Source organism: Malus sylvestris, chromosome 2 (assembly GCF_916048215.2).
Source record: "Malus sylvestris chromosome 2, drMalSylv7.2, whole genome shotgun sequence".
Taxonomy (NCBI): domain Eukaryota; kingdom Viridiplantae; phylum Streptophyta; class Magnoliopsida; order Rosales; family Rosaceae; genus Malus; species Malus sylvestris.
The window spans coordinates 1,479,103-1,492,456 of record NC_062261.1 but is presented as its reverse complement, the minus strand read 5'-3'; the positions used below and the strand labels follow the sequence as shown (position 1 = coordinate 1,492,456).

At 39.4% G+C, this 13,354-nt stretch overlaps 2 protein-coding genes across 3 annotated transcripts; one reads left to right on the top strand and one right to left on the bottom strand.

Moving 5' to 3' along the window:
* Window positions 1-313: 313 nt before the first annotated feature.
* LOC126603998 (probable anion transporter 6, chloroplastic) lies at window positions 314-5,955 on the top strand. Of its 2 annotated transcripts, none has more exons than XR_007616448.1 (15): window positions 314-860; window positions 1,109-1,254; window positions 1,426-1,525; window positions 1,684-1,736; window positions 1,883-1,957; window positions 2,065-2,145; window positions 2,479-2,537; window positions 3,267-3,328; window positions 3,691-3,806; window positions 4,055-4,091; window positions 4,211-4,306; window positions 4,601-4,742; window positions 4,840-4,966; window positions 5,352-5,438; window positions 5,539-5,955. XR_007616448.1 is itself a non-coding variant. In XM_050271043.1 (15 exons), exons 1-15 carry the CDS (start codon window positions 480-482, stop codon window positions 5,638-5,640), a joined length of 1,590 nt encoding a protein of 529 aa, XP_050127000.1. In that variant the 5' UTR covers window positions 314-479; the 3' UTR covers window positions 5,641-5,955. The 2 variants fall into 2 exon arrangements, 1 of the variants encoding a protein (XP_050127000.1); XM_050271043.1 differs by having other exon boundaries at window positions 4,840-4,892.
* A 122-nt stretch (window positions 5,956-6,077) lies between these two features.
* On the bottom strand, window positions 6,078-9,120 carry LOC126603988 (heparanase-like protein 3). The gene is made up of 9 exons (XM_050271035.1): window positions 8,610-9,120; window positions 8,149-8,185; window positions 7,867-8,050; window positions 7,620-7,768; window positions 7,290-7,520; window positions 7,000-7,189; window positions 6,788-6,913; window positions 6,597-6,696; window positions 6,078-6,508 (listed from the first exon to the last, which is right to left on the bottom strand). Exons 1-9 carry the CDS (start codon window positions 8,850-8,852, stop codon window positions 6,140-6,142), a joined length of 1,629 nt encoding a protein of 542 aa, XP_050126992.1. The 5' UTR covers window positions 8,853-9,120; the 3' UTR covers window positions 6,078-6,139.
* Between the last annotated feature and the right edge of the window lie 4,234 nt (window positions 9,121-13,354).

The following is a 13,354-nucleotide window of genomic DNA, read 5'->3' as shown; positions in this document are numbered from 1 at the left end:
GTTTTCAAGTCATTTTCATTAGTTTTCTTTATAAAAAATACTAATACACAATAATACTAGCCGCACTTATCATGTAACTTTAGTACCAAGTTTCATCCCCTCATGACCCTCTACCACAATTGGGCTCAGGTGAATCGAATTGAAGAAGGGTTGGATGTTTTTGACAATTAACATCGTTGGACCTTTCAAACTCCTCATACGACCCAAACAAATTTAAGAGTCCCAAATTCGCGGGAGTTGAGTTGGGACCCAATTCAGCGGGCCCCACCAAAAAATTCCAAATTCAAAACAAATCCTGAGCCACAAACCAATCCGTTCCGTGGCCCAAAAATTCCCCCAACTCTTCAGCACCACCAGCAGCAAGCAGTAGCTCGCTTCCTCACTCCTCTTCTCCTCCTCCTCCTCTTCCTTCTCCTCCAAATTTTACAGAAACCAAATTGAATTTGCCACCTTTTAGTCACGGATAGATACGCACGGAAATGGCGAAGCTCACGCTCAGAGCCGAGTGCTCCTCCTGCTTATTTTCACACAGCACAAGCTCACAATCTCCCCTCTCCTCACCCAGACGACGTCGTTTGCTTCGGTTTCCTCCGAAGAACAGCTTGGAGTTGAGAGTGATTTGTAGCATTCAGGAGAGGGAAAACGTCAGGGAAACCAAGAGGGTCAATGGGCTACCGGTGGATAAGGTCCAACGGGCGGGTTCGGGTTCTGGGTCGGATTCTGAGGGGGAATTGAGTCAGGAAAGCGGGTCTGGGGAAGTGGGTTTTGATTGGGATTGGCCGCCGTGGAAGAACATACCTCAGAGGTACAAGCTCATTGGGACTACTTCGCTTGCCTTTGTCATCTGCAACATGGATAAGGTAGTTCTGGCTCTGCTGGCTCTGTTTTTATTTCTCGCTTAGGCATTCATCGAACAAGTTATGGGCTTGAAATTTTCAGCTTAAACTTTGATGCTTTCGTGGTGAAAGGGAAAGGACTTTGATGCAAAAATGCAATTGAACGTAGATTTTGGGTTGTGGGTTTACTGCATTTTGGTTTTAAACGAATTAAGTTTGTTCCTTTTGCAAGTGGGATTGATTAAGTTTGGTTTTGGGCGTTTGATTGACAGGTGAACTTGAGTATTGCTATAATTCCAATGTCTCACCAGTTTGGATGGAGTTCATCCGAGGCGGGATTGGTTCAATCGTCGTTCTTTTGGGGGTATGCATTGAGTCAGTTGCCCGGAGGTTGGCTTTCCAAGATATTTAGTGGGAGGTTTGTTTTTCAAAAGCTCATTTCAAGTTTTTATTATGTTACTTATTTATTTACACGTAGAACCATGCAGTTCATCCGTGGCGGGATTGGTTCAATCCCCAAATGCTTGTTTATTTATCTTTTGGCCGGGACAGATAAGCCATGTTCATCTATTATTTTCTTCTAATGCAGAAAAGTTCTTCAGTTTGGAGTGTTAACTTGGTCTTTGGCTACGGGACTTGTCCCTCTTGTTGCTGGATTTACACCTGGTTTAGTTTTGTCCAGAATTTTGGTGCGCTTATCTACGATATATTCTATTTTCTACAGATTCTTGTAAATCAGTTCAACTTTGTTTAGCCCTTTGTTTTCGTGCTTGGTTTCCAACTTATTGTTGGTTTGAGTATCAAACCTACCTGTTACTTACTGAGAGCTCTTATCTTTGAAGTACAGGTAGGAATTGGAGAAGGCGTTTCCCCATCCGCCGCAACTGACCTTATTGCCAGGCATGTATGACATTCTTATATTTAGTTTGGTCCATCATAGATTCATAGGTGGAGTTCATGAAGCATTATTTTGTTCAAATTCAGGTTGTCTAGTGGATCCAATTTATTTGTGTTTGAGAACCCTAATAATCGTTTACCGGATGCAGGACAATACCTTTGGAAGAGCGTTCACGGGCTGTAGCATTTGTCTTTGGTGGTCTGAGTGTAGGAAGTGTTGCAGGGTATGTTGCATGGATAAGATTTAAAGAAGATTTGGTTTTCTTATGTCTATATTCGTTGTGTACTCCGTGTTCATTGATACCCATTTGTAACTTTGGACTTCTTGCAGGTTTCTTCTGGCTCCTCCCCTTATCCAAAATCTGGGGTGGGAATCTGTATTTTACATATTTTCCTCTTTGGGGATTGCTTGGTAAGTAGCAGTTTCAAACACCTCAGAATTAGTGGTCTCCTTTTCTTTTTGCTGAAGAATTAATTCCCTTAACTTCTTCTGGTCGAATGTGAAAACTTATTTATTTGTTTATATCAATATGCCAGGAACGAAAACAATATTCTTTTTCCTTTTTTTTAGATTTTTTGCCAAGTACCAACCTTCTGTCATGATTAATTATAAAAGAACTTACTTGACCAATTTATTGTTAATAGATCTCTTTTTTCCTCTTTTCTTTTAGAAAAATATGAAATGTTATAAATACTGAAGTCTGGCAATATGCTCAAGTTGTTTCCCAATATATATGTCTTGAAGGTATCTGGGGTTTCAGTTTCTCGAAGGACAAGCCTCATGGGTTGGTGAATCAATTCCACGTGAGCATTTAATCCCTTATTCATTATCCTTGTTTGTTTGGGGAAAACTTACTTATTTTCATGTAAAAATGCAGAGAGTTGATTACTTATCCGAAGATAAAGTTGACTAGTAAATCAGAGGTCAATTTAGTATTAAGGGCCTGTTTCTTTGAGTAGCCAATGCCTTCCGGTCACTATCTTTTTTGTTAAGGAAAAACTGTTTGGTTTTGGAATCATGAGATAGCTTCATAATACTCTATTCTTTTACTTTATGAATATTAATGCTTGATAAGGCACCACTATTGTTTGTGCTTATCATTTCTCTCGTATTGTTCTTCACTACATTGTCTCTCTTTCTGATGCAACTGCTACCATTTTGCTAATGTCTGAGCAATCACAATTGTCGCCACAGTTACACTGATCACTACCATTTCCAAAGACATATACACCATTCTATCACTGTATATTCCCGTTCATGCATGACAAAAAAATTTGTCACATTGCATGCCAATAAAGTTGACTATGCCAAAGACTATGTATTTATTTGTACAAAGCATACTTCACAAGAAAAATTGTACTTGATCTTGATAATGATTTGTCAAAACTTCAAGTCATGGATAGTCTGGTAACTGTACCAGATGCTGTTGGCAAGGTCATCAATATTCAAGCATATGTTTGTGCCTTATTTTTCACGTACCAAATTTCTTGCATAGTGATGATTCCTTTTATTCTCTTGGAAATACTTGATAGGGTCCCAATCAACAGATGTGAAGAAAACATGGAGTACCGAAGAATTGGGTGACTCGTTGAAGGTGTGATTCTTTTTTCTGTTGTATATGTGTGACTTGGGGCAATGCTGGTGTTAACGAGGAAAATGCTCACAATTAAGTGACGAATGTTAAACTTTATTGTTGTCGTTAGACTAATTCAGAAATAACTGAAACCTTTTGATTTATATCATTGCTTTTAAGTTTTATCATAGTTTACATGAGCGGTAGGTCTCGTGTTCGAGACTTGGGAGCAGCCTCTCCATAAATGGAGGTAAGGCTAGCTGACATTCACCTCTCCCAGACCCTGCGTAAAGCGGGAGCCTTGTGCACTGGGTACGACCTTTATAGTTTACATAGCGATTACTGTGTAGTAATTTGGTTTCTGACTTACTTTTATTTAATAGGATGTACCATGGAAAGCATTTTTCCAAAGTCCAGCTGTATGGGCAATGATCTATGCTCATTTTTGTGGAAGCTGGGGTCATTATACTTGCCTAGCGTGGCTTCCCACCTATTTTAGGTAGTTCATGCAGACTTTTTACTTTGTATAATGATTGAGAGGTATGCTTTTCCTTTGTTTGTCTATTTAACGAATGTAAGTTGTGGGGACACTTGCCAACAGTGGTGACCTTAACTTAGTCTAGAAATAGAAGGAAAACGAAAAGTACTAGATTAACTTAAGGTCCTTTATAAGTTATCTAATCTTTTCTTGAAAAGTATGTTTGTAAGGACTTGGTATCTGAGGAAAGTATGTAATTTTCTATGCAGTGAGGAGCTGAACCTGAATTTGACAGAAGCTGCATGGGTAAGTCTAGACTTATTTCAACGAGTATGCCCATCAAAGCATTATATTTCTGCAGACGGTTTTATCAATTTATAAAGCTATTTAGTTGTATGATATCAAGGGGTTTTTATTTGTTTCAGGTCTCTATCCTTCCTCCATTGGCTTCGATCTTTGTGACCAGCATTGCATCACAATTTGCTGATAGCTTGATTTCTACTGGAGTTCAAACCACTACGGTAAGAAGATTTTAGACCGAGCTACTCTGCTGTATATGATGGAATCAGAAAACTCCATCTAGAAGAAACTTTTTAGGTTTTTCCAAAAGATGAAAAACGCCCTCAAAAGTTTTCTCAAGTTTATGGATATGTTTGTGTTGGCATGTTAATTTAATTGCTACTTTTACCTGTGAAATACATAATAAACTTGTGACGTTCATAATATGAGTTTTGCACCATTCCTTAACTTGCTTAAGGTAATTTTTGCACTTAGACACTCTTAATGTTTCTGATGTCCTTGTTTTGTACATGTAGGTCCGAAAAGTTTGCCAAACAATTGCCTTTTTATCTCCTGCAGCTTGCATGACTCTTTCATCTCTTGATCTAGGATTGCCGCATTGGGAAGTTGTTGGGATTCTCACTGGTGGTTTAGCCCTCTCGAGCTTTGCCTTGTCAGGTACAAATCAATCGAAATTGAAGCTTGATTTTGGAGGATGGTGAATAGAATTGTTCTTCTCCTACGCTGCAAAGTCATAATATATTCAAACGTGCAGGATTGTATTGTACCCATCAAGACATGTCACCTGAATATGCGAGCATACTTTTGGTATGTAAACTTTACACACGAATTTTTATTAGTGTGCTGGAAGCCTGGAAGATGCTATGGAGCGTCCTTTTTTTGTTTGTATCCTATCTCTTCCCTTTGCTTGATTATTAATCAACTTAAATTCAAATCCATATCATATGCATCTTTGTTAGGATTTTTAGTGATATGCACCTTCATTCTGGTGTGAAGGGTGGGTGGTGGAAGTTTGTGTTGTGTCATTTTATCTATCGACATGCATGATTGAATTCACTGGTCTGACTTATCTTGGTAGTTCTTGTCGTGCCCATTTCTTGACGTAATTGACTCGTGAATCGTGATACTAAGAGCTGTATGCAGTCCATCTCCTTTTGGACTTGATATACAAGAGTATCAATGAAAAATATGTCAATGCATTTTCTTAAATCAAACAGACCCAGATATAAATTCAGTTGATTTGATGGATTCAAATTTGCCACTCAGGGTATTACCAACACTGTTGGGGCGGTACCTGGAATAATAGGCGTTGCCCTCACCGGCTTTCTTCTTGATTCAACTCATTCATGGAGTGTAAGTAGCCTCTGTTAGTGCTTGTCAACTTTTTACAACCTTCAATAGCTTACATCCTTTAATTACTTCATCTGAACTGATTCACTTACGTGTTATGCAGATATCATTGTTCATTCCATCAATATTTTTCTACCTGACTGGTACAGTCGTTTGGTTGGTGTTCGCCAGCAGTAAGCCTCAAACCTTTTCGAAGAGAGACTAACCTTTCATGTAGTTCAGTCTTTTTATCTTGAATGAAGCTTCCAAATAGCGGGATTCGTCATTCATTGTATAACTAGTGTCACCTGTGTTCGGAAATTAGCTTAGTATTCACCATTTGGTTCTTTCTGTACATCTAGAAGGCAAGCTACAGCACATGTATATGTAATCTTCCATGACATACACATTTTTGTTGTTGTAATCTCGAATAATTGTTCTTAGTTAGCCCCCAAACGACAACGGGTGGAATCCGATATTGTACAGCTGTTTTAACAGTTCACAACTTCACATGGTATAAATATGTTCCAAAAGGTCAGAAGTTTTTGTCAACATTTGAATTGGTTCCTATATTTGGTGAGCGGAGATCCAAACACAGGACTTCGGGTGCAAAAGTAACCGCTTAAGCTACTTTTAAGAGTTGAACAGTATAAAGATGGAGGATGAAAATTGAATTGTATTCTCTCTTATTGAAACAATGTTAACGATCACACTTTCAGCATTGCCTACCTGCAAGCAGGGGGAACTACGTATGGTATGTGAGCAAATACAATTGAGGACGGACCGACCAAAATTGGTTCCGATGCATTTACATACACAGGGTTTAAGCTAGGAATGATCCCGGATGAATCTACGCGCAAAGCGTTTCCATTGAGCAGCATGGTTTGGCTTTGTATATTTCCGTCCTTCGGTGTTAGATGGTATTCTTCTCTTTCTGTTGAACTTCTGGGACCCTGTTGGAGCTTGGTCACATGTGATCTATGAGGCTTGTGTGATTTGTGTTTATGTCGCAGCGTCCAGGTAGTGTTGAAGGCAACTCTGACCTCAGCCGTGGTGGTATTGTGCAGGTTGATCAGTAGCACCGTAATCCCCTTCTGTTAAGATGAAATCGTAATTAGCTCAGGAAAACAAAGAGTGCTGATTGTTGTCTTTCGTTATATTGAAGCTGCGGTTTAGACTTACAGATTGTTTTGCGCAGTGTGCGTAAGCACGTATCTTTTTTGGTCCAGAAAAGCTCGTTGCGAGGACATTTCTTCCCATCAACCGATGCCAAAGCAGAGCACTGGCATGGAGAAAGCCAGGATAAAGCATCGTATGTGTTAAAATGTTGTCTAAAATCAGCTTCAAGGTAATTAAGATGGGTATGTAGTTACCTGTAATAGTCGGGATTAGGCTCGAAGGTAGTAGTGTTGAGTAAACCATAGTTTCCTCCAATCAATGTCTGTCTGCAGTAGGTTTTTGTATCGTAAGATGCTGACATACCAAGCTGATCCAAATACCTGTTTGAAACATCGAAAATATGACTCGTGCTAGAATTCAAACAAGAGAATGAAAGAAGATGCTTTAGATGTTATGGCCAAGTTACCAGAAACTATATACAAATGTATTGGAGACAAGATGGCGACCGCTGTTGTAAGCACCTCCAGCTTCCCCAACCCACGCAGCTGCCGAAGTTGCAGAACGCTTTAGGATGCCGTGGAGGTTGCTGAATGTGCTAGAAATACTGTCAAGAACAGATGGATCGAGAATCTTTTCAATAAGGTGTTCATCAACCCCTGAGAATACAAAAGCAAAGATTTCTTATGTCAGTTAGGAAGCTGGGAATTAAACCGAAAAACAGGACGTTTTGCAATGTGTTTGTTCAATCAGTTATACCTGGCCCTAGATTATATATATGGTGAGTGACAACGTCTAAGGATGTGGTGGTTTTATCTGTGTAGTCTTTGAACCACTTCGCATCGAAAAATCCTCCCGGAGATAGGATCAGCGGCTTTGGTTCAACACCCTTGTAGATGTCTTGTACTATCTTCTTCAGAGCAGTTGTATCGGATACATACTGACTCGCCGAGACCGTTGTTCCGATTCCATGTCCACACAATTCATTTCCTGGCCAAGAATTGAAACACACTCAGTTTTTTCTAGACAAGTACGTTATAACTTTTGTGACATTGTTCAACGACACTTTGGTGCGAAAAGCGTTCTCACCGAGCTCCCAACCATGTACGGTGTAGTTGTTTTTGACGCTGTAACGGATGAAAGACTCCGAATTGGTGTAGTCCCAATCTCCAGTTGCAGTCCCGTTCGAATTAATTGTTCGTCCGGTGAGAGCATTTAATCCGAAGATAATCTTAGCCCTGAAGAGATCGTCAATCGGATAATGTTACGTGCTCTTGTTTACAAAAATCTAAACTTTAATCAAGCAGCAGAAGGAAGAGAGATTATATTTTTTTACCCTGCTTTCTGAAAAAAAGAGCTTAATTCATCCCATCTATTCATAGGCAAGCAGCCCTGAGTGAAACCAAACATCTCAGAAGTGCTTTTTTGAAAAGCATCACAGCTTTGCTTGTTATCTGGTGTAGCATATATCACCTTATCTTGCAATGTGCCACCCAATCTAAGTTTCAATGGTGAGAAAGCTGCACAATTAGCAGAGAATTAAGCATGTTTTTCGACTCTTAATTATAAACACCGGATCGAAAACCGAGTTTTTCTAATGGAATCAAGAAATTCCTACCCTTTATAGCATTTAACAAGATAGCGTTGTTTAGATCCTGCACAAGAATTATCACATAAATATCAGAAAGCATTATAAATGCTAAAAAATATGAACAAAAACACAGAACAAAGATAGATTTCGGATATTTTGAATCGTACATTGGCAAAAACATATAGAAATTCATAAGAAAAAGTAAATTTGAAGACTTGTGGATCAGTTATAATTGTGAAAATCCCCAGAAAACAACCTGTGTCAATAGAACAGTTTATTTATTTATTTTTGTGTGTTTTTAACTAAAAACACAGAAAATGGAATCAGAGGATATAAACTTTTAAAAAAACCAAAGGCATAAAAAGATTTATGATTTGTGATTATTTACAAATCTAAAGAAAAACATATGAAGGTGTAGGTGTTTCTAGTGAGAGGAACATTATGTATATGTGTATGTATATGTAAATGTGTGTGTGTGTGTGTGTTACCAGATTGAGGAGAGAAGCACGACCCCAGCTGCATGTACCATAGTCGCATTTCTCAGGTGGCCACCAATCAAGAGTTGCACAAATAAAATCGTCGTCGATTTTGGCAATGGCGTCTCTGCCATTGATGCGGACTGTACCTTCCACACCTCCTCCTCCAAACCCCACCTTTGAATTTACAGTACAAACCAAGAAACTAAAAGAAACCCAGAAAATGAATCCCATTTGCAAGATATCAGAACCCATCTGCAACAAGATCTCTCTCTCTGTCTCTGTCTCTAAGTTTTTCTTTCTCTAGCTCTTGTGTTTATACATAAATGGAGGAGGAGGAGGAGGAGGAGGAGGAGAGGGAACCCATGAAAGAAAAAATGAAGAGCTGAGATTACTGAAAAATTGCCAAAAGTGAATGTGTTTTGTAACAGGAGAGAGAGAAGAGAGAGAGAGAGAGAGAGAGAGAGAGATGAATTAACAGTTTAAAGAGAGAGATCTGCAATTTGCTATAATTGTGTTACAAAGATAGAAAAAAGGCATATAATACATACAAAAAACCATTGGGAAACCACGTCAAGAGAGATCTACTCACGACATTGGTCTCCTCCCTCTCTGACTATGACCCTATTTTTATTATTGTCATTATTTCCGAGTTGTTCTTTCTTACCGACAAATTACATAATATATATTTTCTTTATGATTTTTTTTTTGGTCAATACATTTTTTGTATGATTCTAGTATGTGTTTTTACGTCCGTGTCAATATATGATTTGCATGCAAACATACCTATAAAGGCGCAATGATCAAGTGCTCAAGATTACTAATATATTTACAAAATACTTTACTTCTTATATGTAAAGCAAGAGAACCACAGTTACGTACATAAACTTTCATTTATGTAAAACCAGTAATTTGACGATATAAAATTTGACTCGTTACATGTAAAGAGCTGTAGAATGTTGATTATTTTTGTTTATATAATGGCTTTCGTTTTAGATGAGCTTAAAGCATGGGAATTAACTATATAGTATGGAATAAAGTTGCCAATGTTAGAGGTGGGGTTGGAAGTTGCTTGCAAGTTTATAAGTGGGTCCATGAGTTTGCTTTCCAAATTGGAAGGTACCATAATTCTTTTTGTGTGTTGACAACACGACTTAATGCAACAAATATTATAATATAAGTAATTAATTATAATATTTAATATACTGGATTATGTTTTTGGCAAATTAGAAAACCCTCGGAAGGTACGAAGATTGGCCTTTACCAAAAGAAAATCATGAAATGGTAGAAATATGCCTGGTTTTACTGTTTGACAGCGGCGCCCAGCCACCCACTTGGTCTTGATTTTTGGATTCTTAACGTGCACTTAGCTCGGGGTTTGAAAAAGGGTCATTATTTTATATTTGTATTTCATTTGGCAAAACTAATAGTAATTACGGTAAAAGCGATTAGGGTTTTTATTTTATGGAAAACTGATTAGGGTTTTTGAATAAAAATCGAAACATGCACGGTTTATCAACTGTCGTGAAAAACCCAGTTGACGTAAATATCCCATGCATATACGAATGTTGATGCATTTAATTCAATAACAATTTGGTACAGAAATTAATTTGTGTTAAAAAAAAAACAGAAAACAATTGAGGTTTTTCTTTACCAAAAGAGGAAAAAAGAGGTCGACATGAGCACTTTAATTATGAAAAGATTCGCAAAAAATTAGAGAAATAGAATTAACTAACCCCAACGCAAATGCAAATATGTAAAAAAATACCATTTGTGATTATTTAATTTCTTATTTCTCGCAATCTAAACTTTCATTGGAGACTCTCTCTCTTTCTTGAAAGATTTTTCAGTGTGTCGGCGTAGTAAATTATGTGTCATAATACAATTGGTTGAAAATTTGAAAAAAAAAATCAACTAATTGTATTATTGTGAACACGGAAAATTCCTGAAACGAAAGAGACAAGAACAACGTGCACAAACAAATATTTGTATTTGATGATTTTGGGTTACAATCTCTCTCTATTTTGATCCTCTGATTCGATCTCCGTAAGGTGTTGATTGGTGGATATTTCGTTGATCCAAGGGCCGTCAAGGCTTGATCTTGGATGAACTGTTGGAAGTTTCTTCAAAGGGCCGTGGGCTTGATCTTTGGAGGTGGATTTGAGCGGATCTTCAAGGAGCCGTTGAGGCTTGATCTTGAGGATGAATGTTTCTTCAAGGGCCGTTTGAGGCTTGATCTTGAATAACGGTGATGAGCAGATCTTCAAGGGCGTTTGGGCTTGATCTTGAAGAACAGTGATGAACGGATCTTCAAGGGCTTTTGGGCTTGATCTTGAAGAACGGTTGGATGTGTGGATTTGTCGACATTGTTAATCCAAAGGGGCCGTTGGGGCTTGATCTTGGATGAACAGATGATGAACGATGGGGCTTTCTTCAAGGGCCGTCGGGGCTTGATCTTGAAAGAACGATGAACGAAGAACGAAGAACACTTTCTTCAAGGGCCGTCGGGGCTTGATCTTGAATTGGTGGATGATTGTTGATCCAAAGGGCCGTTTGGGCTTGATCTTGGAAGAACGATGAACGAAGAACGAAGAGAGCTTTCTCGATTCTTCGGGAACCTGGATGCTTGAGAGCTTCGGAGTTTCAGAGCTTCAGAGCTTCAAGGTGTAATATCAATTGGTTCCCTAAATGAATGAAATGGGCTTGTATTTATAGAATTTTCCAAGGCCTAACTTTGAATATAATATTCCAGATGAAATAAGTCATTTCTGCCAGGTGTTGACACGTGTCCTATTTGATGACTTTTCCAACTCATTTCAATTTTCATTGAGTCACACGCTACGTGTAAAATTTATGTAATACATGAGCGTTGACACTTTGATTTATCGGTCAACATTTATTTACCGAAATTTCGATGTCTACAAATGCCCCCACTTCAAGGCACGTCGTATACATGTGCTTGTCACGTGTAGGAGATGCGTTTTGAAGTCCCTTACTGTAGATGTCGATCCAAGGGCCGTCGAGGCTTGATCTTGAATTGGGCTGGAGATTTCTTCAAGGGCCGTTGAGGCTTGATCTTGAATTGGGCTTTGAGATTTCTTTAATGGGCTTTTGAGGCTTGTTCTTGAACTTTTGTTTGAAATTTCTTCAAGGGTCGTCGAGGCTTGATCTTGAAGGTTGAAATTGGACCACAAGGAGCTTCATGTGGTGAATGATCTTTGGCTTTGGTAGTGGGTGAATCGGCACGTATTTTGTTGCGCTTGTTGACTTTCCACAGCTTTGATCTTGAACTGGGTTGGAGGATTTTCTGGATTCCTCCAATTGTTGATTTTCCACAGCTTATTCTTGAACTAGGTTTTGATTCAAGGGTGGTAGACACTTAATCTTGAATCGGACTTGTGATTTCCTCAAGGACCGTCGAGGCTTGATCTTGAATTTGGTTGGAAACTTCTTCAAGGGCCGTTAGGGCTTGATCCTTGAAGGTTGACTTGAACACATGACAAGCAGGCACGAGGTGAAGGTGACGACTTGTTGCTCTGTTCAATCTTTCTAATTCACACCTGAGCAGTTTGGTCAACGGTATGATCTTCAAGATTGATGGGCTTTTCTTCCAGTTGGTGACTTGATCTTTAAGGATTTGATTCAAGGGTGGTGAATCGACACGTGCAGCCTACAACGCCAAGTAAGTCGACCCAAGAATTTGAGGGTCAAAACGAATTCACCGTCAGAGTGATTGCAACTTTGATGATATGAGATACTCTTGCTTTTGAAGAAGTAGCGGATGAATCGGCACGTGCTTGGTTGCACTTGTCTCCACATGCTTCAAGGTATCATCTTCATTTCCTTTATCTGTTCCTCAGGCAGATGTGGCATTTTCTCGAGTTCTTCATCTCAGACTCCTTCTGCTGAGTTGACTGTGCATGCTGCATTCTTCTCTGCTTGTTTCTTCAGGCAGATGTGGCAGCTTCTCTAGTTCCTCAGTTCGGACTCCTTCTGCTGAGTTGACGGTGCATACCGCATTCTTCTCTGCTTATTCCTCCTGCACCTTGTATCCACATGCTGCAAGGTATCATTTTCACTTGCCTTATCTGTTCTCCAGGCAGATGTGGCAGCTTCTTTGGAAGTACAGCAGCAGTGGGAAACGAGTACTCGAGAGCAGTGCTAGGTAGGCAATCAGGGAAGGGTTCCAAGCAGTCGGTTCCTTACCCGAGTTTGAGTGGAAGTTCCGGCATATTGTTTTCTTTATCCTTGTCTTTGTAGGTAAGAACAAGGACAAAGGAAAGGACAGGGAGAACGCATGATATGAGATACTCTTGCTTTCTACCCTGGTGATATGAGATACTTTTGCTTTGGAGTCATTGGCTTGCAGAGGTACCCCAAGGAATAAGGAACGTTGAATAACTCGAGAGGCTTCGTTGGGAAAGCATTTTTGGAGATGAAGAAAGGCTCTGTATGTCTGCCTTGCTATGGAATGTGAAGGTGGACAGTTATAGAAGGTCCCTTAATACCTGTAGAGGTACTATTCTTTCACTCGTGTCGGTAACTAACGCGTGATTGAAGAGTAAACTTCACGTGCTTTCTCCTTCACCGAAAATCTTCGACAAATTGCCCGTGATTTGCGCAAAGTTGAGTGTGCATATGACAGGTGATGACGCGGCTGAAAAAGACTGGCGCCTCTTCGATATCTGGGATTGGCGCTTCGACAAATTACCCGTGATTTCCGCAAAGCTGAGTTTGCGTGTGACGGGCACCGACGC

What these genes read in the sequence shown, in the direction of transcription:
- LOC126603998 (XM_050271043.1), top strand. Translation starts at nt 480, where the DNA reads ATGGCGAAGCTCACGCTCAGAGCCGAGTGCTCCTCCTGCTTATTTTCA. An exon ending in GCAACTGACCTTATTGCCAG is followed by an intron (nt 1,737 to 1,882) that starts GCATGTATGACA and finishes TACCGGATGCAG; the next exon opens with GACAATACCTTTGGAAGAGC. An exon ending in AGTGTAGGAAGTGTTGCAGG is followed by an intron (nt 1,958 to 2,064) that starts GTATGTTGCATG and finishes GACTTCTTGCAG; the next exon opens with GTTTCTTCTGGCTCCTCCCC.
- LOC126603988 (XM_050271035.1), bottom strand. Translation starts at nt 8,852, where the DNA reads ATGGGTTCTGATATCTTGCAAATGGGATTCATTTTCTGGGTTTCTTTT. An exon ending in GTGCTTCTCTCCTCAATCTG is followed by an intron (nt 8,186 to 8,609) that starts GTAACACACACA and finishes ATTCTTGTGCAG; the next exon opens with GATCTAAACAACGCTATCTT. An exon ending in CACACTGCGCAAAACAATCT is followed by an intron (nt 6,509 to 6,596) that starts GTAAGTCTAAAC and finishes TCATCTTAACAG; the next exon opens with AAGGGGATTACGGTGCTACT.